This window comes from Nannobrachium achirus, assembly GCF_963921795.1.
Source record: "Nannobrachium achirus genome assembly, chromosome: 14".
Taxonomy (NCBI): domain Eukaryota; kingdom Metazoa; phylum Chordata; class Actinopteri; order Myctophiformes; family Myctophidae; genus Nannobrachium; species Nannobrachium achirus.
Window position 1 is genome coordinate 39076540 of NC_137821.1, and position 26665 is coordinate 39103204.

General features: G+C 44.7%; 3 protein-coding genes across 3 annotated transcripts; all 3 read right to left on the reverse strand.

The window, feature by feature from the left end:
• Positions 1-237: 237 nt before the first annotated feature.
• On the reverse strand, positions 238-1573 carry iapp (islet amyloid polypeptide; the record flags this gene model as incomplete). Its single annotated transcript, XM_080741599.1, has 3 exons — positions 238-406; positions 834-959; positions 1494-1573. The coding sequence occupies 3 exons, from the start codon at positions 1571-1573 to the stop codon at positions 238-240; spliced, it is 375 nt and encodes a 124-aa protein (XP_080597725.1).
• Positions 1574-12351: 10778 nt separating this feature from the next.
• Positions 12352-14590, reverse strand: LOC308298036 (perforin-1-like; the record flags this gene model as incomplete). The annotated part of the gene is made up of 2 exons (XM_080741600.1): positions 12352-13540; positions 14067-14590. The coding sequence occupies 2 exons, from the start codon at positions 14588-14590 to the stop codon at positions 12352-12354; spliced, it is 1713 nt and encodes a 570-aa protein (XP_080597726.1).
• Positions 14591-20405: 5815 nt separating this feature from the next.
• LOC308298037 (perforin-1-like) lies at positions 20406-22535 on the reverse strand (the record flags this gene model as incomplete). Its single annotated transcript, XM_080741601.1, has 2 exons — positions 20406-21675; positions 22012-22535. 2 exons carry the CDS (start codon positions 22533-22535, stop codon positions 20406-20408), a joined length of 1794 nt encoding a protein of 597 aa, XP_080597727.1.
• Positions 22536-26665: the final 4130 nt, after the last annotated feature.

Here is a 26665-nt window from a genome sequence, read left to right on the forward strand (position 1 = left end):
ATGAAGTCATAAAGAAATAATGAGAGAAAAATCACATTTGGTCAGCCTCAAAACAATTTCTGTCATTAATACCTCTTCCACGATGTTAGCAAAAGGCACCGTTTTGGAACTAACTCTATACCTTAAATTCCAGTGGACTGAGACATTATTATAATGTATTGTAACTAAATGAGTATAACTACTATAGTGTAGTCCATCAGCTGTAGGCTACAACAGGTGTTTGACTGTTCCAAGTTACTAGAGGGTTAGAAAGCCCTGCGGTAGCTCTCTTCTGCCATAGGTACCAGAGCCCACGTTGGTCGGGACATAGACGGTTCCCATGATATTATTGGAACGGACCAGGAAGTCTGCTAGTCTTTGGGTCACGCAGGTAGCCATGTTGCAGCCCCTTCTCTCTCTGTGGTGGCTGGGAGGGAGAGAAGGGAAAATCAGTGCTGGTTTCCATCCAGGACGGTCACATTGTCCCATTGTCAGTCAATACATTTAAACACGTTAAACATGCCTCCCCTTTTGGGTAAGTCATTATAGGCAAATGTCTTCAACATGTTCCCCCCCTGAATTTCTCAGCGCATTATGATGAGCCATTCATACAATAACAATAGAATGTATGAAACAATCAAGACAGTATAATATTGTTTTGTTTCTTGGTATGATTAGATATCGGAAAAATGCCTCTACAACAGAAGAGACCAGAAAGGACCAGAATGGAAGTCAGCTCTCAAGTGTAACTGTGTTATATGCAATTGACAAGTAAATGATGTTAATACATTTGCAATAATTGGCAATAAAGATGTAATGCATACACATTGCATTTTATCACTCCTACGTCTTACCTATTGCTAGCTTTCGGCCAACTTGGGGGCTGTGCAGACATAAGGTCAAGGAGTTCGGGTGTGAGCCAGCTCTCGCTCTCAGAGAGTGCAGCTTCCTGCTCGCTGGATGAGGAGGGTTTGAAGTACCTGCATGACACAAGGGGGCAAGTAGCAAAATGTTTCATGTTGATATGCCATAATACCTACTTCAAAACCTCACTGATAACCTCAAGGGCTACGAGTGGAAACATCCGCTATAGCTCAGCTTGCACCTTACTGCTCCTAAACTAAAACAGAAGCCACTTTCCCAGCGTCACTCTGGCCTTGATATCCATAAGCCACTGAGTTCAGACTCACCCTTGCCATTGCTTTCTTGCCTTTGAAGACCCATCTCAATGACACGTGTATCTGACATCATTGATTTTCAGAATGAGTGATAAATGAATCCCCTGTATAGGAGATTATCTTTACGATGTAAACTTTTAAAGCTGTAAATGCTCCATAACCTTTGTGTCTGTGTGACTGTGTGACATTATGGTAACCATTCTGTAAGGTAGAGCATGTTAATACAACTAACTATGGTGGTTGGTGGTGGTCTGCCTGCTCTTCTATTGAGGAATGTAGTCTACTCGATTAACTACAACACTCTCAAGTGTAAAATGCATTGATGCGCAAACTCACCTGTGGCTGGGAGCTGTAGCAACGCAGTGAACCAATATGAGCAGCATGGAGAGAAACACGGCCAGCCTCAGGTGATACATGGTGGACAGCAGTAGTCACTGTAAAAATACATTATCCTTTCATAAGGTTGGCCTTACTGAACAACTACGTCTGTCAAGAGAGATTAAATTATCACTGCATTGTAACCAGAATTGTATGCACATAACAGAGAGTATATTATTTTACAGATTGCATTTAAAACAAAGCTCAAGTAGCTAAATGTTGCTGTAATTGGAGATATGTTTTAAATAATTACGTTTGTGCAACTGACAAAAGTAAATGTCACTTATAATGTTGTCTGTCGGATGTCGGATGTTGGATAGCTTCTATCTAACAAAATATGACCCATTATTGCCTCTTCTTTGGAAGAAATGTTAGGTAATTCTTCCATAACTACATAGAAAGTTTAGTAAAAAGTGTACATTTCTGTTCTTAACCCCAAAGACTAAATGACAGCAAGGCTTCAACATTGCACCTCAAGAGAGACGAACAAACCACTCACCTTCAGTTGGACCAGTAGCCAGTGGTAACCAGTCAGTCAATAGTATACAGCAGCCAGTCAGTGCTCTGTACAGTCAGTCAGTGGTATACAATGCTGCAGTGCCAAGTTTCTCAGGCTGTCACACACTTATAGTCTCCACACATCAAATCATTTGTGACATCACCCTCTCTCTGAATAATAGTCCTGCCTTTCCATTTCACACAGCGTTGGGTGGGGGAGCGTCTCTGTGGATGTTGCGGGAGGTTCACTTGAAGATGTGGGAGTCATCATTAATGCATGCACAAACCAATGCCATAGTACCCCCCTCACCAGGGGTGTCGCACCAAATTCTGGGCCCTGGGTACAAGGATTCCCTGCGGGCCCCCCATGAATGTTCTTCATAGGAGGAGTGGGTTTAACCCATTTAGACTGGGAACGTGGCCACGGACGCCCATCTCAAAATATTTCGTTCCACGGACCCCCAAGAAGCAAAACTTGAGTTAAAAATGTTCGCTTAAAAAAGACATATATTCAAAGATTTGCACACATTTTCACAACTTTTCAAAAATAGCAGATCTACAAGCTCGCAGCGCAGAACTTGTGCCGCGCTGTGAGCTTGTATATCTGCTATTTTTCACCTGCACTGATTAAGGCCCCTCCACCTTGGGCCCTAGTAATTCATTCCCACTTCCCCCCCCCCTCATTGTGACGCCCCTGCCCCTCACCATAATAATACACGCAAGTACACCCATCACCTTTTTCGTCATCACCTTTGTCGTCATCATCGTCGTCATCTGGGGTCCGTGGTGGGACTGACCCACAGCAAACCCCACCAAGGGAGAGGAACCCTGTCAAACTGGAGACTGGACTGACCTTCTATCAAAATATGACAAGTTTGAAATGGACCCTGGCCCCACTTCCACTCTCTAGGGTCTCATCATTAATGAATAATGGATGTTTAAAGTTATATATGAATATGAATTACCATAATTCATAAAGTGTTTCGTGATGACTCAATAGCGGGTAGCACGGCTGACGCGAACGATAAGACCCTGTGGGTCCCACTCCCACAGACAAGATTCGCCTAAGTAAGTAAGAGTAAAACATTAGATTTGTACAGCAAACTGAATCTGTCTCTTGATTCACTATATTACATGAATAGAATATACATTATTAAACTGAGAGGTTGACCTTATGCTGTAAAATCTGGATTGTTCATTTAAAAATCTTGTTTTGAGAAACAACAGCTACAGAAAATATGGGAATAAAATTTGATCGGTACCGTTCACTGCCTTGTCATATAGATATTAAGCTCACTCAAAAAACAATGTAGGAATCAGTTAAACATTTTTAAAAATTGACTAATTTGGATATTGAGAAATTGGTTTCAATTAAATATTGAAGGAATCTGCGCAATAACTGTCCAATTTCGTAAGAATCCACTGCATAATTGTGCTCTTCTTCAGGGTTAAGAAGGAGAGCTACTGAGAGAGGTTAATGTGTAGAATCTCAAGAGGGGTGAGGAGTAGGACAAGACAAAGAAGAAAGGAAGATGAACGTGGGTGGATGAAGAGGTAGCCTTGGAGAGTCCGTTTCAGAATGTACTGTAAAGGGGGAGAAAATATCCTAATATTTACCCATGCACATTAACCTTATTTTCATTTATTTTTATTTTTATAATAACAGTAAAAGAAGAAGAAGAAGTAACATAACATGCGTCTTCATGCTGTCCATTGTGCTGAAGTCTCTCCGTCTCAGCTTTATTGTTTTTGTACCATCAGCTCATTAATGGATAACAGGTTACAATTAACCTAAATCTTTATTTTTTAGCGGTGCAAACCGCTCCTATATTTCACTTTGTGTCAATGTTAGCCTAATAATGTTCACGGACCAATCGAAGGCTATTCTGGGACGCGACATTGGTGTAGTTGTTAGTGCGCATGCCCTTCATGTGGAAGGTTGAGTGGTTCAAACACTGCCTATGCTGTCGTCAGCAAGGGGGAGAAGACGACAGCCACCTCATGGCCTGCCCTAAGTAACAAGAAATCTTGTGAAATAAAATGTCGCCAACCAATCATCAAGGACGATGATACACGAAAGAAGAAGAAAATCTGTTCTGTCCATGACGTCACATGTTAGACAAGTCATGTGTTTGCACCGTTCACTTCACACAGGTGCAATTATTTATATAAGTAAGATGTTGTAGTGCGATTTCACACATGAGGTGTCACTCTCTAGTCATGAGTATCACAGGTTTGATCAGTGATTGAAGCAATACAAGGCTTTAGACATCAGGTAGTATTTGTCGGTTGAGTTTGCATTTGTGTTAGCCTATACTAAAGTGTAAGACTAGTCCTATTCCCGCAGTCTTTTGCTCTTCTCCTGTGTTGTAAAAGCTATTCACCACCCATTCCCACCATACTCTCCATCCTGCTCTGTGACCATCTTAAAACATCTATTTTGTACGTCGGAGCGTTCTTCTCAACTTCTGAATATTTCACAGAATAGTACTGTAGAGATATGTTCAAAGGTCCGGCGGGCTAATCGGAGCATGACTCGAGGGCAGATTTTAAATGGCCCGCGCCATAGCTTGCTTCCTAAAATGTATTATTCATGGCCCACCAGGATAGTCATCATGTGTAATTCATATACATTGACGTTTAGTTTTTTAATTAACTTGTGCAGATAGCGGTACACAGTAAGTCATGTCATCAACATGGATCTCTTCCATTTCCCTTATTCCCTCCTGATTGCCTACCATTCCTTCTAAAGTTTGCTGTTTTTCAATACCCATCATATAACTCTGGAATTATAGGCGCGTTTTAATAACAAGTTTAAAAATGGCAATGTAGAATACAAGCTCACAACGCATCACCTTTGTGGATCATCTATTCTTGAAAATGTTTGAGATGATATAAGATATGGCTTCAGTGGTTAAAACCCACAGAGAAAGTGTGACCAACAAAAATGTGAGGTTTCTGCCAACAATGAAGATAATCTAGTTGATAGTGCACAGCAACTAATACATTTCTGCATCTTTTCATCGTCATTTCTTTTGGTTTGAACTCTCCTAAAGACAAGCGCATGATAGTGAAAACGGACACAATGCATGTAATGCAGCCCATACTGTAGCAGCAAGGCAGTCAGGAACGTTAAAGAAGCCTTTGGTGACACAGGGCCATGCTGTGCCGCAGCCTGCTGTAGGCTTGTCACACAGATAAGCATGTCGTCCAGCCTATGGGCTCCGTTGTGCATCACCATCGATTTGCATATACTATCCAAGTAGAGCAGCCGTTGTGATTATCAACACCTGCACTGAACTTCATATTCGTAAAATACTTCCTGCTGTTTCTTAACCTAGTCTGCAAACTATTTGCAATAAGGAGATATCTTTGTTTAGGTATTATTGCTGCTGTGTGAAGGATGCATCTGTCAGGGGGCTTGACCACGGCCTTGTCCCTTCTGATGGTGTCTAGTCTGGTGAGTGCCAGCGTGTCAGACAGCTTCAGAGACTGCAACCAGTTCTTCTACATGCACACAGCACCCGCGGGCATACAGGGAGCCAGCCTGAAGAGACTCTGCCAGCGCTACAAAGACCAGCCGCGCTACGCCACCTTGTATGACACCAGCCGCCGGCTCCCTCTCTACTCGGCTTACATCTTCAAGAAGTCTGATGGGAAGAGGAGGATGGACACGCCCTGGATGTATGAACCCCAGGTAAAGACAATAAGAAAGGGACGTTCCACTTTGTTTGAAATCTACTGCCAGTATAAACGATGGCAAAGCAATTAATGCAAGCAAAGTGGCAGACTTTCCCTGCAAGACACAGGGTCAAATATTACCTTAAAACAGGGCGACAGGTGAGATGGGAGCTCCAAAGCTCCAAAGTTGTTGTTTTTGTTCTTGGTGGTGCCCCAAAAATGTCCCTTTTAAAGCTGCATACATGTACAACATTTGTCTTGTCTTGTCTTGTCTTGTCTTGTCTTGTCTTGTCTTGTCTTGTCTTGTCTTGTCTTGTCTTGTCTCGTCTCGTCTTCTTGTCTTGTCTTGTCTTGTCTTGTCTTGTCTTGTCTTGTCTTGTCTCGTCTTCTTGTCTTGTCTTGTCTTGTCTTGTCTTGTCTTGTCTTGTCTTGTCTTGTCTTGTCTTGTCTTGTCTTGTCTTGTAACAAGGGCTACCACCGGAGCTTAACAAAACAGTTTCTGATTGAATTTCAGGAAAGAAATAGCCCGGGCAGTTGTCGATCTTGATTTTCTTGATTTCATATTGTAGTTTAACATTTTGGTAACAATATCCATAGTGACTACATGTGCTGCCATGTCACTTCAAAGAACATTTTGATTGGCTGCCAAACAAACAGTGGCAGAGTGTCAATGCCCCCCTCTATCCATCACTAATTTCCATAGAGCTACATAATAACTGGAGGACTCGGTAGGGGACTGAAAATCCCTACCCAGTACCCACTCATTTCAATTAAATTTGCTCACCCACTTACTGTAGCACATACCGTACAGTAGCACATACTCCCTGGAAGTACATACCTCTCCTTCTGGGTTTGGAATGAGATGGACCCAAAAGCATCGGGTGAAAACAGCCATGCAAGGTTTTGACCGAACTGTGTTATTGCGACCGTAGGTCGCATTTACTACCAAAACCTCCCCTGGCTGTCTGTCAGTCAGTCAGTCAGTCAGTCCGACACACTGTTGCCCTGCTCATATCTCCACAACCGTTGCCCCCATCCATGCCAAATTTTGCACACACACTCCTTGACTGCCAAACTACAACCTCCAAGGACCCCCGGAGCCCCAGGGACCCCCAGGTCCCTGGGGGACCCCCAGATGTAAAAAATGACCAAATGTGCTCACACGTCACACTTTTTCCCTGCTTATATCTCTGCACCCGTTGACCCGATCCATGCCAGATTTTACACACACACTCCTTGCCTGCCAAACTACAACCTCCAAGGACCCCCGGGGGACCCCCAGATGTAAAAAATGACCAAATGTGCAAAAATGACCACCCCAACGGGGCTGCTCGCGGGGAATTCCCGGGGACCACCGACTCCTGGTGCTCCAGAACGGATGCAAAAGTGGTGGCGCCCCCAGTGGAGGACCCCCTGCCACTGCAGCGCACATAAAATGCCGTAACTCGGGCTAGGAGCGTCCGGGAGAGCCGGGGCCGGTACCTATTCGTCCGCCAAGGCAACGCGGAGACCCCACCCCTCATTTCTCACATGGCCCTATTCTAGCGCCACCTTCAGGCCGATTTTTAAAACACATTTTTGGACACTGCTCCTACAGTTTTTGCCCTAAAATCACGAATATCACTACACAGCATGTCTACACTCACTCATGTCATCAACATGGATCAGGAAGATTTTGGAAAAACAAATTTTTGCCCTATTTGTGGAGATAAGCCACCTACGGTCGCTTATCTCCCGATTAGGGAGTCTTACTGGTTAAGTGTTCTAAGGAAATAGAAATCAAGTACAGTTTACAGTTTAGGCATTTAGCAGACGCTCATAATCCAAAGCGATTTACAATAAGCAAGGTAATACATCAATACAATAAGCAAGGTAATACTGTACATCAATACATCAACATCAATACGTCAAATGCATAGAAATATCAATCTAGACAAAAATAACGTAGGTAGACCAAGCGCCGAATCAGTAAAATGCTTAATATATATATAAAAAATAAATGCTATCTAGCTTTCATGTATGGTCATTGGGGGGTAGGCGAGTGCTACTAAGGTGAAGTAAGTCTGAAGAGGTGAGTCTTCAGGCCACGGAGGAAGCTAGGGAGTGAGTCTGTTGTTCTAAGTGCGACAAGGAGTTTATTCCACAGTTTGGGGACCAGGAGGGCAAATTGTCTAGGACATGTGGATTTTTGTCCTGGTTTTTAGCGAGTTGATATTCAAAGGCAAGTGTCACATTTTGAATGACTGATGTCCTCTGTCTTTCTCCCCACATGCCTACAGCTAGTGTCTGAGGACGAAACCGGCAACATGAAAGTACTCCCGCTTGGCGACGCCACCGACCCTCTGATCGAGGAGAACCAGGCCGTGCTCGAGGACTACGCAGACGCTGTCAAATACGAACGCGGACCACTGAACCCTGATCAGCATCAGGCAGAGCCCGACGACAAATCCTCCACTTACACGCTCACCAACGTGGTGCCGCAGGAAACAGAGTTCCTGGACACTTCCTGGAACCCGTATTTGGGCAGTGTCCGCCAACGCCTCAACAACTTTTGCCGCGGGAAGTCCTTCATGGTCACTGGAGTGACCGCCTCAGGGGAGACCATTCGGCGAGGAAATAAAGGTCGGTTGGCTATTCCGAAACACCTGTGGCTAGCATACTGCTGCCCGCGGTTTGACCGTAACTCCCCCTATGAGGTGAGGTTCATGTTCCCAAGCTACGGCGGCTACGCGCTGAATGAGCAGACAGGCCACAGTGTGGTGGAGGTCCCTCTCAAGACACTGGAGGACTTCCTGAAGCGCCAGACAGACATGGACGGCAACGTGGCTATTTTCCACAAAGGCTGTCTGTCAGAGGACCACGTCAAGAGGAAGAGAGACTTGAGCAATGTTTCTCTGGTGGCAGTGACATGACCTGGGCCTGGTCCTAAAATGGCCCTTCAAAATTTTATGGTTGCCGTGAAACAGCACTGATTCAATTAATATCATAGATTGGATCTTAGGCTGGGCGATATTAGGAAAACCTTGGATATTCGATAACGTTGTTGAATACCTTGATATCGATATAACTCATGGTATTAGTCAAAACAATTGCATTATATAGTTTTAATGTTTTTCTGAATTAGTCCACTGCCTGCCCATGCACACTGCACAGTACACATAGACGGGTTAGGTAGGTTTTATTTAAACCAGTAAGACTCCCTAATCGGGAGATAAGCGACCGTTGGTCGCTTATCTCCATAAATAGAGCAAAAATGTGTTTTTCCAAAATCTTCCTGATCCATGTTGTTGACATGAGTGTAGACATACTGTGTAGTGATTTTCGTGATTTTAGGGCAAAATCTGAATCGGCCTCATGGTGGCGCTAGAGGGCCATGTGAGAAATGAGGGGTGGGGTCTCCTCGCCGCCAAGGCGGACGAATAGGTACCGGCCCCGGCTCTCCCGGTCGCTCCTAGCCCGAGTTACGGCATTTTATGTGAGCTGCAGTGGCAGGGGGTCCTCCACTGGGGGTGCCACCACTTTTGCATCCGTTCTGGAGCACCAGGAGTGGGTGGTCCCCGGGAATGCCCCGTGAGCAGCCCCGTTGGGGTGGTCATTTGGTCATTTTTGCACATTTGGTAATTTTTTACACCTGGGGGTCCCCCAGGGACCTGGGGGTCCCCGAAACTCCGGGGGTCCTTGGAGGTTGTAGTTTGGCAGGCAAGGAGTGTGTGTGCAAAATCTGGCATGGATCGGGGCAACGGTTGCAGAGATATGAGCAGGGCAAAAGTGTGACGTGTGACGTGTGACAGAGGGAGTGACGGAGGGACAGCCGGTGGAGGTTTGGATAGTGTGCAAGTAACTGCGACCTACGGTCGCAATAACCACACCTGGTTACAGATTGACTGCTTTTTTGCAGCTACGTGCAACGTGCATGCATAGTGTGTCTGTTAATTCATTTGACACATACACCAATACCTCATTTCAAGCCGTCTTTGTCGATATGTATACCTTGCATGTTGATACCTCGATATCGATACATCTTCGATATCTTGCCCAGCCTTAATTGGATCTATCCTTCCTACTATAAGGAAGAAAAAGGAAGAATCGAGTAAAACAACTCTCAGAAGCTGCACAATTTAAATTCATTGCATGGTTTGGATGAAAGTTATGAGTCTCAATATGGCTATTATAAATCCCAGAGCTAACACAAATAATGTATTTTAACTATGCTCTAAATATTCCATGTCCACGTTTGAATTTGGGTTATTCCTGCATTAATTTAAAAAATAATTTGTTTATAAATGTGAGCATCTGTGAGAAACAAAGTCACATAGGAAGGAGGGTGTGGGTTCAGTGTCAAATAAGATGATACATTTTGCAGCTGTGTCCGTGCATCACCATGCACCACAAACAGGAAAGAAGCTTCCGAGGCTTCTTCTAAGGCCCCATAGCATTTCTTGGTGCCTACTTTGTCAGATGCTAGTAGCCTACTATGCAAGCGACGGTTACTTGTCCACAAATGCTAAGCATGTAATTTATAGAGCATGCAATTTGCTGTTTACCTGCTATCTTAGTTACTTTGGACAACTCAATTGTTTTCTTTGCACTATGACCGTTCAGCCTGTGCCTCTGCATCTGCTACTGGGCAGTGGAGAAAGCTGCTGACCAGCTTTGCAGAGGGGCTCCCTGCTGGTACTTTGGTTGAACGCGGAGTTTATGGCTATTCTCTTTAAGGATATATCTTGATAGCTACAGTACGGGCTACGGCATTTAAATTGCCCATGTAAAGAACGGGCTCCATTGTGTGTGTGAGATAGAGCTGTATCTAACTTAGCTAAATCAACATGTCAATGTTCTCCTTTTCTGATAGTCAGTTTTTCCAAGTTCAAAGTCACTGAAGCAACACAAATTACATTTGTTTAAATTCATTTAAAGGTTTGGAAGACACTCTACCACTGAGCTGGTACCTACAGTACATAATGAACAACAAATCGTTCTACCACGGTGGACTAGAGGTTGAGGTTTCCTGTCTCACTACCTGTTTCTTGCTGCTGGTTTCCAGTGGTATCCGTCAACAACACACTTTGCAGCTTTCATACACACATGCACTCAATCTCCCACACACTCAAGCACTCAGATTCAACTACAAATAAACACACACATTATATCGTACTGTATTCACTACTCTGTATACACTACTACAGAATCAGTTCCTATGCAGCCTTTTCCGGATCAGGATCCACTTGAAAAAGGATCCACTTGTTTGCTGCCCACCCATCTGGCCACTTAAAAGGGGACTGCCCATTGGTCCGAAGGTTCATTAGCCCGAAGGTTCATTAGTCAGAATTTAGTTAGGGTTACTGAGGTTAGGGTTAGGGTTAGAGTTAGGCATAGTATTCTTAACAAATTCGGACAAATGAACCTTCAGACTAATGAACCTTCGGACCAATGCCATGGCACCCACTTAACACGGCAGCACAGAGCATGATTATTTGAATGATAAATCAATCAATTGTACTGGATGTAACTAACATAATGCAGTATACGTTGAATCGGCATGAAACTCTAGGCAGATTTTGTAGTTTGTTTTCCACTTGAGGTTAAAAAGTTTAGCAGGGTAAAAAGTATGAACATGAGCAACACAGCTGAAGCTAATCAAATGAATAATGGTGCATCAATCAATACTGTCTTGCACATTGGCATTGGCACATGGCTCTGGCACACCTATGAAAATCTCACACCACTATATTAATTTGTATTACAATGGTGCAGCTGTTATGCTTTGTCCATGTTTTGCTTAGTCTGTCATGTATTTTAACCTGAACTGGAAAACAAACTACAAAATCAGCCTGGGGTTTCATGCCCCTTGTAAGTTCCTTCTTATCAGTATCACAATGATATTAATGTTATAATATCAATAAAGCATTATTATTTCACCAATCATTTGGGGGCCCACTAGCAATATCATCACGGCCCATCAGTGGGTCCCGACCCACAGGTTGAGAATCGCTGACCTACAGTATTATGTTTACCCTTTTTTGTGTGTGTGTGTGTGTAAAAAATAGATCCTAAAAAAGGAGCATCAGTAGATGTTTGTTCTGCTGTTAACTTTATTATTTAATTGATAAAAAAGCACAGTGGGGTTAAAAGGTGAAAATAACTTTACAACATAGGCTAAGCAAAGGTAGATAATAACACATGCTCCATGTAGACCTAAATACAAACTGGTACATGCTTTGGATGTGTGTTGAAAAGGACATGGTATTATAATAACACAGACATATTATGTCTGTATAAATGATAGAATGCTGACATACTGACATAGTATGTATTTGCTTAAACATATAATTGCTGATACTTTGGAGGTGTTGCCTGGATTAAAAGATTTTGTAAAGACTGGTTCAAGATTCCATTTGATTTGCTGAAATCTGGCTGAAATAGGCCTATTATAGCCATGTGTTCCTATTCCTCTGACTAGCTCCCAGAGTGGGAGCTCTGACTAGCTCCCACTCTCTGTATTTGTGAAAATATCAAACCGGTTTGATATTCAGACATACATATTATGACATATTATGTCTGTATAAATGATAGAATGCTGACATAGTATGTATTAGCTTAAACATATAATTGCTGATGCATTGGAGGTTGGAGACAGCTAAGTGTCACCCTTGAGCTTGCCACCCTCCTGCTTGCCTCTCTCCTTCTGCTGCTTAAGGACAAAGGTCAGGGGGTCTTCCACATGGAGGCCCATCCTGAGGTGGGCCAGCAACTCCTGGGTGACATTCAGGCTGTTTCTGGAGACGTAGAGGTCACGGAGGTCAGCACTCATGACGGAGGGGGCGTACTCCCAGCAGGTGCTGCCCGTCAGCCCCGGGGCACAGCTGACCTCGTAGGAGAAGAACAAGGTGCCGTGATTCAAGCTGCACATTTCATCATGTTTCCCAGATTTAATTGGCCTGCTGCAATTTCCCAGAAGGTCGTCCCATCTCTTGTACCACTGCCCATCTTTGTCCCACACCTCCAGCGTCAGTTGACTGCCTTGGGACAGCGTGACAAAGCCCATGTCAAATTGCCTGTTCCAATTGGGGTAGTCGTTGTTGTCGATGACTGGTGTCTGATGGCCCTGGTCTTTGACAAGCACTTTTACATATCCGTCGGTTTTGGAGGTTGTGTCCCCATACAGTCCTGTGGCATGCTTGACAGTGACTTTGAGTTGAGCCTGGCCCCGTTCTTTAGGACAACACTGGCTGGTCATCTCTGCACTGGGCTGGCACACACAGTTGCAGACATTATGGGAGCTACGGGTGGAACCTCCAGGGCACTTGCTGGAGCAGCGCTGGATGAGAGCGCGTTCGAGGATGTAGTCTTCGATGGCCTTCTTCAGTCCCTGTCTCTTCTCAGGGTGTTTCACCAGCATGTGGAGAGGTTGCAGAGAATAGCTGTTGATGTCCGGCGTGGATATCAGGGTTTTCTTCCACTCTTGGATGGCAGTGGGGTCAGTCTTGGCCGAGAAGAGGAGGTCGGCTGTGCCTTCGGTCCGGCCTCCCACCACCTGGGTGAGCCTCTCGCGGAACATATTGCTGAAGCTCTGCTTGTCACGCCGTTTATCGAGCTCCTTCTTGCAATAATGTGCCTCAGCCTTGGCATCCACAGTATTAGTGTGTGTCCCCGCAGTCACCTCAACGTCCAGGCAATCTTTCACCGTTGTCTCGGTGTAGCCCTCCAGCGATGCCTGGCACACGCGCACAGAGGTGACACTCTTCACCTTGCCGCCCAGACGGGCCTTGTGGATGTAATGTGTGCCAAACGTGGTCACGATGTTCATGTAAACATCTTTGGTCTTGCTGGTGTACATGGGGGAGAGTGCGTTTACAGCTTGAGTAAACTCAGGATGGAGTGGAGGATTGCTTCCAACACGATAACTAAGGAGAAAGACGACAAAGAAATTAATATGCCAAAAGACAAAAGAAAAAGACCAGAAAAAACATCAAAAGCACTCTTCTGGTGATAAAGTTTAAAAGCCTTTATTCAGTGGTTATTTCATAATAGAAATGTTTAAAAACAATGCATGGAAAAACGGATACAACCGATTATTTTACAGTAATCGCTGCAAGATTGATCATTCTACTTGTAGTTGAGCTGCCAAATTATGTTATTGCCCTCCCTGAGCTTTTACTGGACAGGTAATTTAGCACAACATATGTTAATTGGTCATTAAAGAGGTATCGCACAAAAGGCTCACTTGGTAGCCTTCAATTGGACCAATCGCCATGTGCCACCTACTCAACGAGCACCTGGTGATTAGTCACTGCTTGTTGGCTACTGATCCTGAACCAGCCATTCAGTATACTGCAGGTAATTGTTTCATACCTGTAGTAGGAGCAGTCCACCTCTTGCTTAATAAAGCTGTATTTGTCCTTCTTGGACAATGCCATGGCATTCTGGGCAGCACGAGAGTGCGTTCCTCCTAGAGTGACTGATACTTTAACTGTTGGGGTTGCTAGGTTAAGGCCAGATTTCCAGCTGGCATCTACTTCTGTGTGACTCTCCTTGGTGAAAGCCTCACTGGAGTCGTACACTCTGCTCGTCAGTTGCATGTTGCACATGTGCACGGCTCTCCAGTCCACCACGGCCACAGGCAGCCTCTGTGGTTTGGGACCCATAAAGGGATTCGTACAGAGGGTGCAGGAGTCGTTCTCCTGCTGCCAGGTGTCCATGTCGATGACGTAGGCCTGTTTGCGCTCCATGGTGACCACATCAAAGCCCTCGCCAGCCAGATTGGTGCCGGGTGCCTCCTTGGCAGCTTTGCACTGGTCTGTAGGGCTATTGGTGCAGGCGAGCTGGGCAGTGGGTGACCACAAAGCCAGCAACAGCCACAGTGCAGCAAGCTTCATTGTGGAACACTATGGAGAAAAGGTTGATTGTTGAGTTTGATTTCTTAGGCACTTCACGGTGTCATACATATAGCCCAAAGAATCAATCCCTGCCCACTTTCATCTCTGGGACATCTACAAGAAACATTGTTTCAGAAAACATATCCTCAGGGACTCATCCCACCCAGGGTCACTACCTTCTTTGAACTGCTGCCCTCAGGAATCCACCTTATGGCCGTTTTAAAACAATTAGGGTGGATACTTTCAGAATACACGTGTCATCCTACTGTGCAATGTGTTACTTCAACTTGTAAGAATGTAAAATAAAAATAAAAATAACACCCTTTAATAATAAAACAACCCTTAAAGAATGTCCCTAGTATACCCCTACAAGAAAAACTACCTACTATGTCCCTTCAGTGGCTCCGTTGTAATTCTACTTCCACTGATGAAGAAATATTTGTGTGATTTAATTTCTCACCTGACTGCAGTCAGCCTGTACTCGCGGTTATGTCTCCTTTCAGATGGTGAAGTAGACCTACGCCTTTTACATACAGTGTGTCACCATCTGAGTGAATGCCAGGCTCAGGGGATGTGGGTGGGGGCAGTATAAGCCATTTCTTTCACTTTCACCTGCTTTGCAGATGCGACCACCAGGAAACAACACAGGCCTCACCCTTTTGATGGTGAGTTCCATTTGTATGATTAAGTGTGCCTGCAATGCAATGGCAAAACACTTATTGTAATCCGCCATACAGTACTTATGTCGGTCGGTCGGTCGGTCATTTCGCCACAAATTTCGGCACGTAATAACTGCCGCACGATTTACGCCACCCCCGCAATATATACATCATAACGTGCGGCTCGGCCGGGAATAGGGTGCTATTACTTTTCTTTCTTCTTCCCCACGGCAGGTGTGCCGCTGCAGAGCTTGGAGGAGAGCCAGGCGGTGCTGGCTGATTATTCAAACTCGGTCTCCAACCAGCGGGGCCCGCTGAACCCAGACCAGCATCAGAGGAACCCGGACGACAAGGCCTCTACCTACACTCTGACCAACGCGGTGCCTCTGGCCAGCGAATTCCTACATTCCCACTGGCTGCCGCTCTTAAACCGCATTCGTCTGCGCCTCAATAACTACTGCAGAGGCACCGCGTACATCGTCACGGGAATGACCACCATGGGTCATATGATACGTAGAGACAATGTAGACCGACTGTCCGTGCCGAAGCACCTTTGGTCGGCCTACTGTTGTCCCAGGTTTGACCCTTCCACACCGTACGAGCTCCGGTACAAGTTCCCGTCATATGCAGCCTATGGGCTCAACGATGCCACAGACAACACGGTAACAGAGACGTCGACAAAGGCCATTGAGGCGTTGGTGAAGAAAGAGATGGGGGTCGATAGATACTTTTTTGATAACAACATGGACCCAAAAGCATGGGGTGGAAACAGCCATACAAGGTTTTGACCGAACTGTGTTATTAAGGGTTCTAAGGAAATTGATGTTCTGAGGCAAGTGTCACATTTTGAATGACAGATGTCCTCTGTCTTTCTCCCCACATGCCTACAGCTAGTGTCTGAGGACGAAACCGGCAACATGAAAGTACTCCCACTTGGCGATGACACCGACCCTCTGATCGAGGAGAACCAGGCCGTGCTCGAGGACAATGCAGACACTGTCAAATACGAACGTGGACCACTGAACCCTGATCAGCATCAGGCAGAGCCTGACGACAAATCCCCCACTTACACGCTCACCAACGTGGTGCCGCAGGAAACAGAGTTCCTGGACACTTCCTGAAAACCCACACCTGTGGCTAGCATACTGCTGACCGTAACTCCCCCTATGAGGTGAGGTTCATGTTCCCAAGCTACGGCGGCTACGCGCTGAATGAGCAGACAGGCCACAGTGTGGTGGAGGTCCCTCTCAAGACACTGGAGGACTTCCTGAGGCGCCAGACAGACATGGACGGCAACGTGGCTATTTTCCAAAAGGGCTGTCTGTCAGAGGACCACGTCAAGAGGAAGAGAGACTTGAGCAATGTTTCTCTGGTGGCAGTGACATGACCTGGGCCTGGTCCTAAAATGGCCCTTCCAACTTTTATGATTGCCGTGATTCAATCAATATCATAGATTGGATCTTAGGCTGGGCGATATTAGGAAAACCTTGGATATTCAATAACGTTGTTGAATACCTCGATATCGATATAACTCATGGTATTAGTCAAAACAATTGCATTATATAGTTTTGAATGTTTTTCTGCATTAGTCCACTGCCTGCCCATGCACACTGCACAGTACACATAGACGTGTTAGGTAGGTTTTATTTAAATAACCACACCTGGTTACAGATTGACTGCTTTTTTGCATGTGCTACGTGCATGCATAGTGTGTCTGTTAATTAATTTGACACATACACCAATACCTAATTTCAAGCCGTCTTTGTCGATATGTATACCTTGCATGTTGATACCTCGATATCGATACATCTTCGATATCTTGCCCAGCCTTAATTGGATCTATCTTTCCTACTATAAGGAAGAAAAAGGAAGAATCGAGTAAAACAACTCTCAGAAGCTGCACAATTTAAATTCATTGCATGGTTTGGATGAAAGTTACGAGTCTCAATATGGCTATTATAAATCCCAGAGCTAACACAAATAATGTATTTTAACTTTGCTCTAAATATTCCATGTCCACGTTTGAATTTGGGTTATTCCTGCATTAATTTAAAAAATAATTTGTTTATAAATGTCACCTAAATGTGGAGTGTGAGCATCTGTGAGAAACAAAGTCACATAGGAAGGAGGGTGTGGGTTCAGTGTCAAATAAGATGATACATTTTGCAGCTGTGTCCGTGCATCACCACGCACCACAAACAGGAAAGAAGCTTCCGAGGCTTCTTCTAAGGCCCCATAGCATTTCTTGGTGCCTACTTTGTCAGATGCTAGTAGCCTACTATGCAAGCGTCGGTTACTTGTCCACAAATGCTAAGCATGTAATTTATAGAGCATGCAATTTGCTGTTTACCTGGTATCTTAGTTACTTTGGACAACTCAATTGTTTTCTTTGCACTATGACCGTTCAGCCTGTGCCTCTAAATCTGCTACTGGGCAGTGGAGAAAGCTGCTGACCAGCTTTGCAGAGGGGCTCCCTGCTGGTACTTTGGTTGAACGCGGAGTTTATGGCTATTCTCTTTAAGGATATATCTTGATAGATACAGTACGGGCTACGGCATTTAAATTGCCCATGTAAAGAACGGGCTCCATTGTGTGTGTGAGATAGAGCTGTATCTAACTTAGCTAAATCAACATGTCAATGATCTCCTTTTCTTCTCTTCAGTTTTTCCAAGTTCAAAGTCACTGAAGCAACACAAATTACATTTGTTTAAATTCATTTCAAGGTTTGGAAGACACTCTACCACTGAGCTGGTACCTACAGTACATAATGAACAAAAAATCGTTCTACCACGGTGGACTAGAGGTTGAGGTTTCCTGTCGCACTACCTGTTTCTTGATGCTGGTTTCCAGTGGTATCCGTCAACAACACACTTTGCAGCTTTCATACACGCATGCACTCAATCTCCCACACACTCAAGCACTCAGATTCAACTACAAATAAACACACACATTATATCGTACTGTATTCACTACTCTGTATCACTACAGAATCAGTTCCCATGCAGCCTTTTCCGGATCAGGATCCACTTGAAAAAGGATCCACTTGTTTGCTGCCCACCCATCTGGCCACTTAAAAGGGGACTGCCCATTGGTCCGAAGGTTCATTAGCCCGAAGGTTCATTAGTCCGAATTTAGTTAGGGTTACTGAGGTTAGGGTTAGGGTTAGAGTTAGGCATAGTATTCTTAACAATTTCGGACAAATGAACCTTCGGACTAATGAACCTTCGGACCAATGCCATGACACGCACTTAACACGGCAGCACAGAGCATGATTATTTTAATGATAAATCAATCAGTTGTACTGGATGTAACTAACATAATGCAGTATACTTTGAAGCGGCATGAAACTCTAGGCAGATTTTGTAGTTTGTTTTCCACTTGAGGTTAAAGTTTAGCAGGGTAAAAAATATGGACATGAGCAACACAGCTGAAGCTAATCAAATGAATAATGGTGCATCAATCAATACTGTCTTGCACATTGGCATTGGCACATGGCTCTGGCACACCTATGAAAATCTCACACCACTATATTAATTTGTATGACAATGGTGCAGCTGTTATGCTTTGTCCATGTTTTGCTTAGTCTGTCATGTAGTTTAACCTGAACTGGAAAACAAACTCAGTGTTGCCAGATGGGAAATGTTGAATTATCGTACCGGAGGCTCAGAATTATCGTATTTGACATGAAACTCTCGTACACAGCCAAAAAAGAGAAATCACTCGCGTTAAAACGTAATTTCACCAAAAAATGCGTCTTTAGTGTAAGAAACGACCTTGTTTGAGACTCATGCGTGACAAAAACTCATCAGATATGCTGCGTGGAGGCAGGCAACTTCCTGGAGCTTACACAAATAGAAGCCTGAAACTGGTCTGGAAAGATGCAATAGGTGTTTTTAATGCCTCCAAGTACAGATCTAGGGTCAGATTGACTGATTTCCTGGCTAATTTTGAGAAGCCAAACCAGATCCCAGATCAGCAGCCAGGGAAAATAGTGAATTCACGCTCTTTTTGGCGATATGCCGTAATTATCGTACATTTGGGAATTTTTGGAATTATTGATCGTACATCGTAGAGAGGGTCAAATTATCGTACAATCTGGCAACCCTGAAAAAAAACTACAAAAACAGCCTGGGGTTTCATGCCCCTTGTGAGTGTAAGTATCACAATGATTTTTTTTTCTTTTTATATATTAATGTTATAATATCAATAAAGCATAATTATTTCACCAATCATTTGGGGGCCCACTAGCAATATCATCACGGCCCATCAGTGGGTCCCGACCCACAGGTTGAGAATCGCTGACCTAAAGTATTATGTTTACAACACATTTTTGTTTGTGTGTGTAAACAATAACAGTTAGATCCTAAAAAAGGAGCATCAGTAGATGTTTGTTCTGCTGTTAACTTTATTATTTAATTGATAAAAAAGCACAGTGGGGTTAAAAGGTTAAAATAACTTTACAATATAGGCTAAGCAAAGGTAGATAATAACACATGCTCCATGTAGACCTAAATACAAACTGGTACATGCTTTGTATGTGTGTTGAAAAGGACATGGTATTATAATAACACAGACATATTATGTCAGTATAAATGATAGAATGTAGAAAAGAGATGAGATCCGAGCACTCGAGGAGTTTAAAATAAAACAAAGTTTATTGTCTAAAAACTACATGTTTCGACCTTGCGGTCTTCATCAGGCCAAAGAACTCAGTTCTTTGCCCTGATGTTTTATCCCACTGATCCTAGAAGCACCACTTACACACTTTTTTACTATACGATTTTATCTCCCTTGAGCACCCCGTTATTCTCTGGTTTTTGGTCTACATAAATGATAGAATGCTGACATACTGACATAGTATATATTTGCTTAAACATATAATTGCTGATGCTTTGGAGGTGTTGTTGCCTGGATTGTAAAGACTGGTTCAAGATTCCATTTGATTTGCTGAAATCTGGCTGAAATAGGCCTATTATAGCCATGTGTTCCTATTCCTCTGACTAGCTCCCAGAGTCTGTATTTGTGAAAATATCAAACCGGTTTGATATTCAGACATACATATTATGACATATTATGTCTGTATACATGATAGAATGCTGACATAGTATGTATTAGCTTAAACATATAATTGCTGATGCATTGGAGGTTGGAGACAGCTAAGTGTCACCCTTGAGCTTGCCACCCTCCTGCTTGCCTCTCTCCTTCTGCTGCTTAAGGACAAAGGTCAGGGGGTCTTCCACATGGAGGCCCATCCTGAGGTGGGCCAGCAACTCCTGTGTGACATTCAGGCTGTTTCTGGAGACGTAGAGGTCACGGAGGTCAGAACTCATGACGGAGGGGGCGTACTCCCAGCAGGTGCTGCCCGTCAGCCCCGGGGCACAGCTGACCTCGTAGGAGAAGAACAAGGTGCCGTGATTCAAGCTGCACATTTCATCATTATGTTTCCCAGATGTAATTGGCTTGTTGCAATTTCCCAGACGGTCATCATTTGGCATGTACCACTGCCCATCTTTGTCCCACACCTCCAGCGTCAGTTGACTGCCTTGGGACAGCGTGACAAAGCCCATGTCAAACTGACTGTTCCAATTGGGGTAATCGTTGTCGTAGATGACTTCTGTCTCATGGCCCTTGTCTTTGAAAAACACTTTTACATATCCGTCGGTTTTGGAGGTTGAGTCCCCGTGCAGTCCTGTGGCATGCTTGACAGTGACCTTGAGTTGAGCCTGGCCCCGTTGCTGAGGACAACACTGGCTGGTCATCTCTGCACTCTGCTGGCACACACAGTTGCAGACATCATGGGAGCTACGGGTGGAACCTCCAGGGCACTTGCTGGAGCAGCGCTGGATGAGAGCACGTTCGAGGATGTAGTCTTCGATGGCCTTCTTCAGTCCCTGTCTCTTCTCAGGGTGTTTCACCAGCATGTGGAGAGGTTGCAGAGCATAGCTGTTGATGTCCGGCGTGGATATCAGGGTTTTCTTCCACTCTTGGATGGCAGTGGGGTCAGTCTTGGCCGAGAAGAGGAGGTCGGCCGTGCCTTCGGTCCGGCCTCCCACCACCTGGGTGAGCCTCTCGCGGAACATATTGCTGAAGCTCTGCTTGTCACGCCGTTTCTCGAGCTCCTTCTTGCAATAATGTGCCTCAGCCTTGGAATCCACAGTATCAGTGTGTGTCCCCGCAGTCACCTCAGAGTCCAAGCAATCTTTCACCTCTGTCTCGGTGTAGCCCTCCAGCGATGCCTGGCACACGCGCACAGAGGTGACACTCTTCACCTTGCCGCCCAGACGGGCCTTGTGGATGTAATGGGTGCCAAACGTGCTCAAGAGGTTCATGTAAACATCTTTGGTCTTGCTGGTGTACATGGGGGAGAGTGCGTTTACAGCTTGGGTAAACTCAGGATGGAGTGGAGGATTGCTTTCAACACGATAACTAAGGAGAAAGACGACAAAGAAATTAATATGCATGGAAAAAGGGATACAACCGATTATTTTACATAATCGCTGCAAGATTGATCATTCTACTTGTAGTTGAGCTGCCAAATTATGTTATTGCCATCCCTGAGCTTTTACTGGACAGTTAATTTAGCACAACATATGTTAATTGGTCATTAAAGAGGTATCGCACAAAAGGCTCACTTGGTAGCCTTCAATTGGACCAATCGCCATGTGCCACCTATACTCAACGAGCACCTGGTGATTGGTCACTGCTTGTTGGCTACTGATCTTGAACCAGCCATTCAGTATACAGCAGGTAATTGTTTCATACCTGTAGTAGGAGCAGTCCACCTCTTGCTTAATAAAGCTGTATTTGTCCTTCTTGGACAATGCCATGGCATTCTGGGCAGCACGAGAGTGCGTTCCTCCTAGAGTGACTGATCCTTTAGCTATTGGGGTTACTATGTTAAGGTTAGATTTCCAGCTGGCATCTACTTCTGTGTGACTCTCCTTGGTGAAGGCCTCACTGGAGTCGTACACTCTGCTCGTCAGTTGCATGTTACACATGTGCACGGCTCTCCAGTCCACCACGGCCACAGGCAGCCTCTGTGGTTTGGGACCCATAAAGGGATTCGTACAGAGGGTGCAGGAGCCGTTCTCCTTCTGCCAGGTGTCCATGTCGATGACGTAGGCCTGTTTGCGCTCCATGGTGACCACATCAAAGCCCTCGCCAGCCAGATTGGTGCCGGGTGCCTCCTTGGCAGCTTTGCACTGGTCTGCAGGGCTATTGGTGCAGGCGAGCTGGGCAGTGGGTGGCCACACAGCCAGCAACAGCCACAGTGCAGCAAGCTTCATTGTGGAACCCTATGGAGAAAAGGTTGATTGTTGAGTTTGATTACTTAGAATCAAAGAATCAATCCCTGGACACTTTCATCTCTGGGACATCTACAAGAAACATTGTTTCAGAAAACGTATCCTCAGTGACTCATCCCACCCAGGGTCACTACCTTCTTTGAACTGCTGCCCTCAGGGATCCACCTTATGGCCGTTTTAAAACAATTAGGGTGGGTACTTTCAGAATACACATGCCATCCTACTGTGCAATTTGTTACTTCAACTTGTAAGAATGTAAAATAAAAATAAAAATAACACCCTTTAATAATAAAGCAACCCTTAAAAAATGTCCATAGTATACCCCTACAAAAAAACTACCTACTATGTCCATTCAGGGGCTCCGTTGTAATTCTACTTCCACTGATGAAGAAATATTTGTGTGATTTAATTTCTCACCTGACTGCAGTCAGCCTGTACTCGCTTAAGGTTGTGTCTCCTTTCAGATGGTGAAGTAGACCTACGCCTTTTACATACAGTGTGTCACCATCTGAGTGAATGCCAGGCTCAGGGGATGTGGGTGGGGGCAGTTGGCCTATAAGCCCTTTCTTTCACTTTCACCTGCTTTGCAGATGCGACCACCAGGAAACAACACAGGCCTCACCCTTTTGATGGTGAGTTCCATTTGTATTAAGTGTGCCTGCAATGCAATGGCAAAACACTTATTGTAATCCGCCATACAGTACTTATGTCGGTCGGTCATTTCGCCACAAATTTCGGCACGTAATAACTGCCGCATGATTTACGCCACCCCCGCAATATATACATCATAACGTGCGGCTCGGCCGGGAATAGGGTGCTATTACTTTTCTTTCTTCTTCCCCACGGCAGGTGTGCCGCTGCAGAGCTTGGAGGAGAGCCAGGCGGTGCTGGCTGATTATTCAAACTCTGTCTCCAACCAGCGGGGCCAGAGGAGCCCGGACGACAAGGCCTCTGCCTACACTCTGAGCAACGCGGTGCCTCTGGCCGCCGAATTCCTACATTCCCACTGGCTGCCGTTCTTAAACCGCATTCGTCTGCGCCTCAATAACTACTGCAGAGGCGCTGCGTACATTGTCACAGGAATTACCACTATGGGTAATATGATACATAGGGACAATGTAGACCGACTGTCTGTGCCGAAGCACCTTTGATCGGCCTACTGTTGTCCCAGGTTTGACCCTTCCACACCGTACGAGCTCCGGTAAGTTCCCGTCATATGCAGCCTATGGGCTCAACGATGCCACAGACAACACGGTAGCAGAGACGTCGACAAAGGCCATTGAGGCGTTGGTGAAGAAAGAGATGGAGGTCGATAGATACTTTTTTGATAACAACATGGACCCAAAAGCATGGGGTGAAAACAGCCATACAAGGTTTTGACCGAACTGTGTTATTAAGGGTTCTAAGGAAATTGATGTTCTGAGGCAAGTATCACATTTTGAATGACAGATGTCCTCTGTCTTTCTCCCCACATGCCTACAGCTAGTGTCTGAGGATGAAACTGGCAACATGAAAGTACTTCCGCTTGGCGATGACACCGACCCTCTGATCGAGGAGAACCAGGCCGTGCTCGAGGAGTCGAGGACTATGCAGACGCTGTCAAATACGAACGCGGACCACTGAACCCTGATCAGCATCAGGCAGAGCCCGACGACAAATCCTCCACTTACACGCTCACCAACGTGGTGCCGCAGGAAACAGAGTTCCTGGACACTTCCTGAAATCCACACCTGTGGCTAGCATACTGCTGACCGTAACTCCCCCTATGAGGTGAGGTTCATGTTCCCAAGCTACGGCGGCTACGCGCTGAATGAGCAGACAGGCCACAGTGTGGTGGAGGTCCCTTGAAACAGCGCTGATTCAATTAATATCATAGATTGGATCTTAGGCTGGGCGATATTAGGAAAACCTTGGATATTCGATAACGTTGTTGAATACCTCGATATCGATAACTCATGGTATTAGTAAAAACAATTGCATTATATAGTTTTTAATGTTTTTTATTAGTCCACTGCCTGCCCATGCACACTGCACAGTACACATAGACGGGTTAGGTAGGTTTTATTTAAATAACCACACCTGGTTACAGATGCACTGCTTTTTTGCATGTGCTATACGTGCATGCATAGTGTGTCTGTTAATTAATTTGACACATACACTAATACCTCATTTCAAGCCATCTTCGTCAATATGTATACCTTGCATGTTGATACCTCGATATCGATACATTTTCGATATCTTGCCCAGCCTTAATTGGATCTATCCTTCCTACTATAAGGAAGAAAAAGGAAGAATCGAGTAAAACAACTCTCAGAAGCTGCACAATTTAAATTCATTGCATGGTTTGGATGAAAGTTATGAGTCTCAATATGGCTATTATAAATCCCAGAACTAACACAAATAATTTATTTCAACTATGCTCTAAATGTTCTATCATGTCCAACGTTTGAATTTGGGTTATTCCTGCATTAATTGATTCGTTTTCAAATGTCACCTAAATGTGGCGTGTGAGCATCTGGAAGGAGGGTGGGTTCAGTGTCAAATAAGGTGCTACATTTAGCAGCTGTGTGCGTGCATCACCATGCACCACAAACAGGATAGAAGCTTCCAAGGCCATAGCTGCTAGCATGTCTTGGTGCCTACTTTGTCAGATGCTAGTAGCCTACTATGCAAGCGTTGGCTACTTGTCCACAAATGCTAAGCATGTTATTTAGAGCAGTGGTCCTCAACCTGTGGGTCGGGACCCCCAGGGGGGTCCCCAAATTATTCTGGGGGGTCCCCAGATGATTAACTTAACGTGCAACATTGTTTTCTCACTCAACAGTAAACAAACCAACATAAAGTTTAAGTGTATAGAGGGTATCTGCACATTTCTAAAGTGACAATTTAAGGACTTTTTAATACCTTTAAAATTACAAATTAAACATTGGCCAAAGTGTCAAATATTAGAGGCAGAAATTGTTAAAATAGCCGATCTGCATGCTCACAACGCCTCACGTTGCGTGGCATTGTGAGCATGTAGATCTGCTATTTTCACAATAGAACCGTGTTATACAAAATGTAATGCCTCAACTCTAGTGCTCTTCAGGGTGTGTGTGTGGGGGGGGGGGGTCCCCAGTTAAAATATGACTATTTGGGGGGTCGCGGCTTGAAAAGGTTGAGAACCACTGATTTAGAGAGCATGCAATTTGCTGTTTACCTGGTATCCAGTTACTTTTGACAACTCAATTGTTTTCTTTGCACTATGACCGTTCAGCCTGTGCCTCTGCATCTGCTACTGGGCAGTGGAGAAAGCTGCTGACCAGCTTTGCAGAGGGGCTCTGTGGTACTTTGGTTGAACGTGGAGTTTATGGCTATTCTCTTTAAGGATATATCTTGATAGCTACAGTACGGGCTACGGCATTTAAATTGCCCATGTAAAGAATGGGCTCCATTGTGTGTGTGAGATAGAGCTGCATCCCACTACTGTAGCTAAATCAACATGTCAATGACGTTCCTTTTCTGATTGTCAATTTTTCCAAGTTCAAACTCACTGAAGCAACACAAATTACATTTGTTTAAATCCATTTCAAGGTTTGGTAGAAGACTTCCATGTTTGATCCTGAATATTGTTAAACCCCAGTCCCCAGCACTAACCCAACTAAATTCAAACCATGCTATAAATGTTCAACCATATCCACTTTTGAGGGTATTCATTTAAACCGTTGACTAAATGTCTGATTGGTTTGCAAATGTCACTTGTTCAAATGTTTTTGAGCATCTGTGAGAAACATCATCACACCTATCTGATTCCCGCCCTATAGACCTGTCATAGAGTTGTGGTTGAGTGTCAAAGCGTGCTAAATCTAGTGGCTGTGTTTTTGTCTGGAGACTGGGTTGCTGTGTGTGACCACGATGCACAGGATATAGAAGCTTCTAAGGCCCCAGCACTCAAGGAACAGTCCTTTTAAGGCACTTTTTATTTTATATTAAGGTCGACATGGTACGCTGGGTCAAAACGCAGCCAAACGCGTTTCGGCATTTACGCCTTCATCAGCGTTGTATACTGTGGGCAAGGGAAGTGTCACATTATTATATAGGGTCCTGTAGGAGCGACAACATCCTCAGTCTGT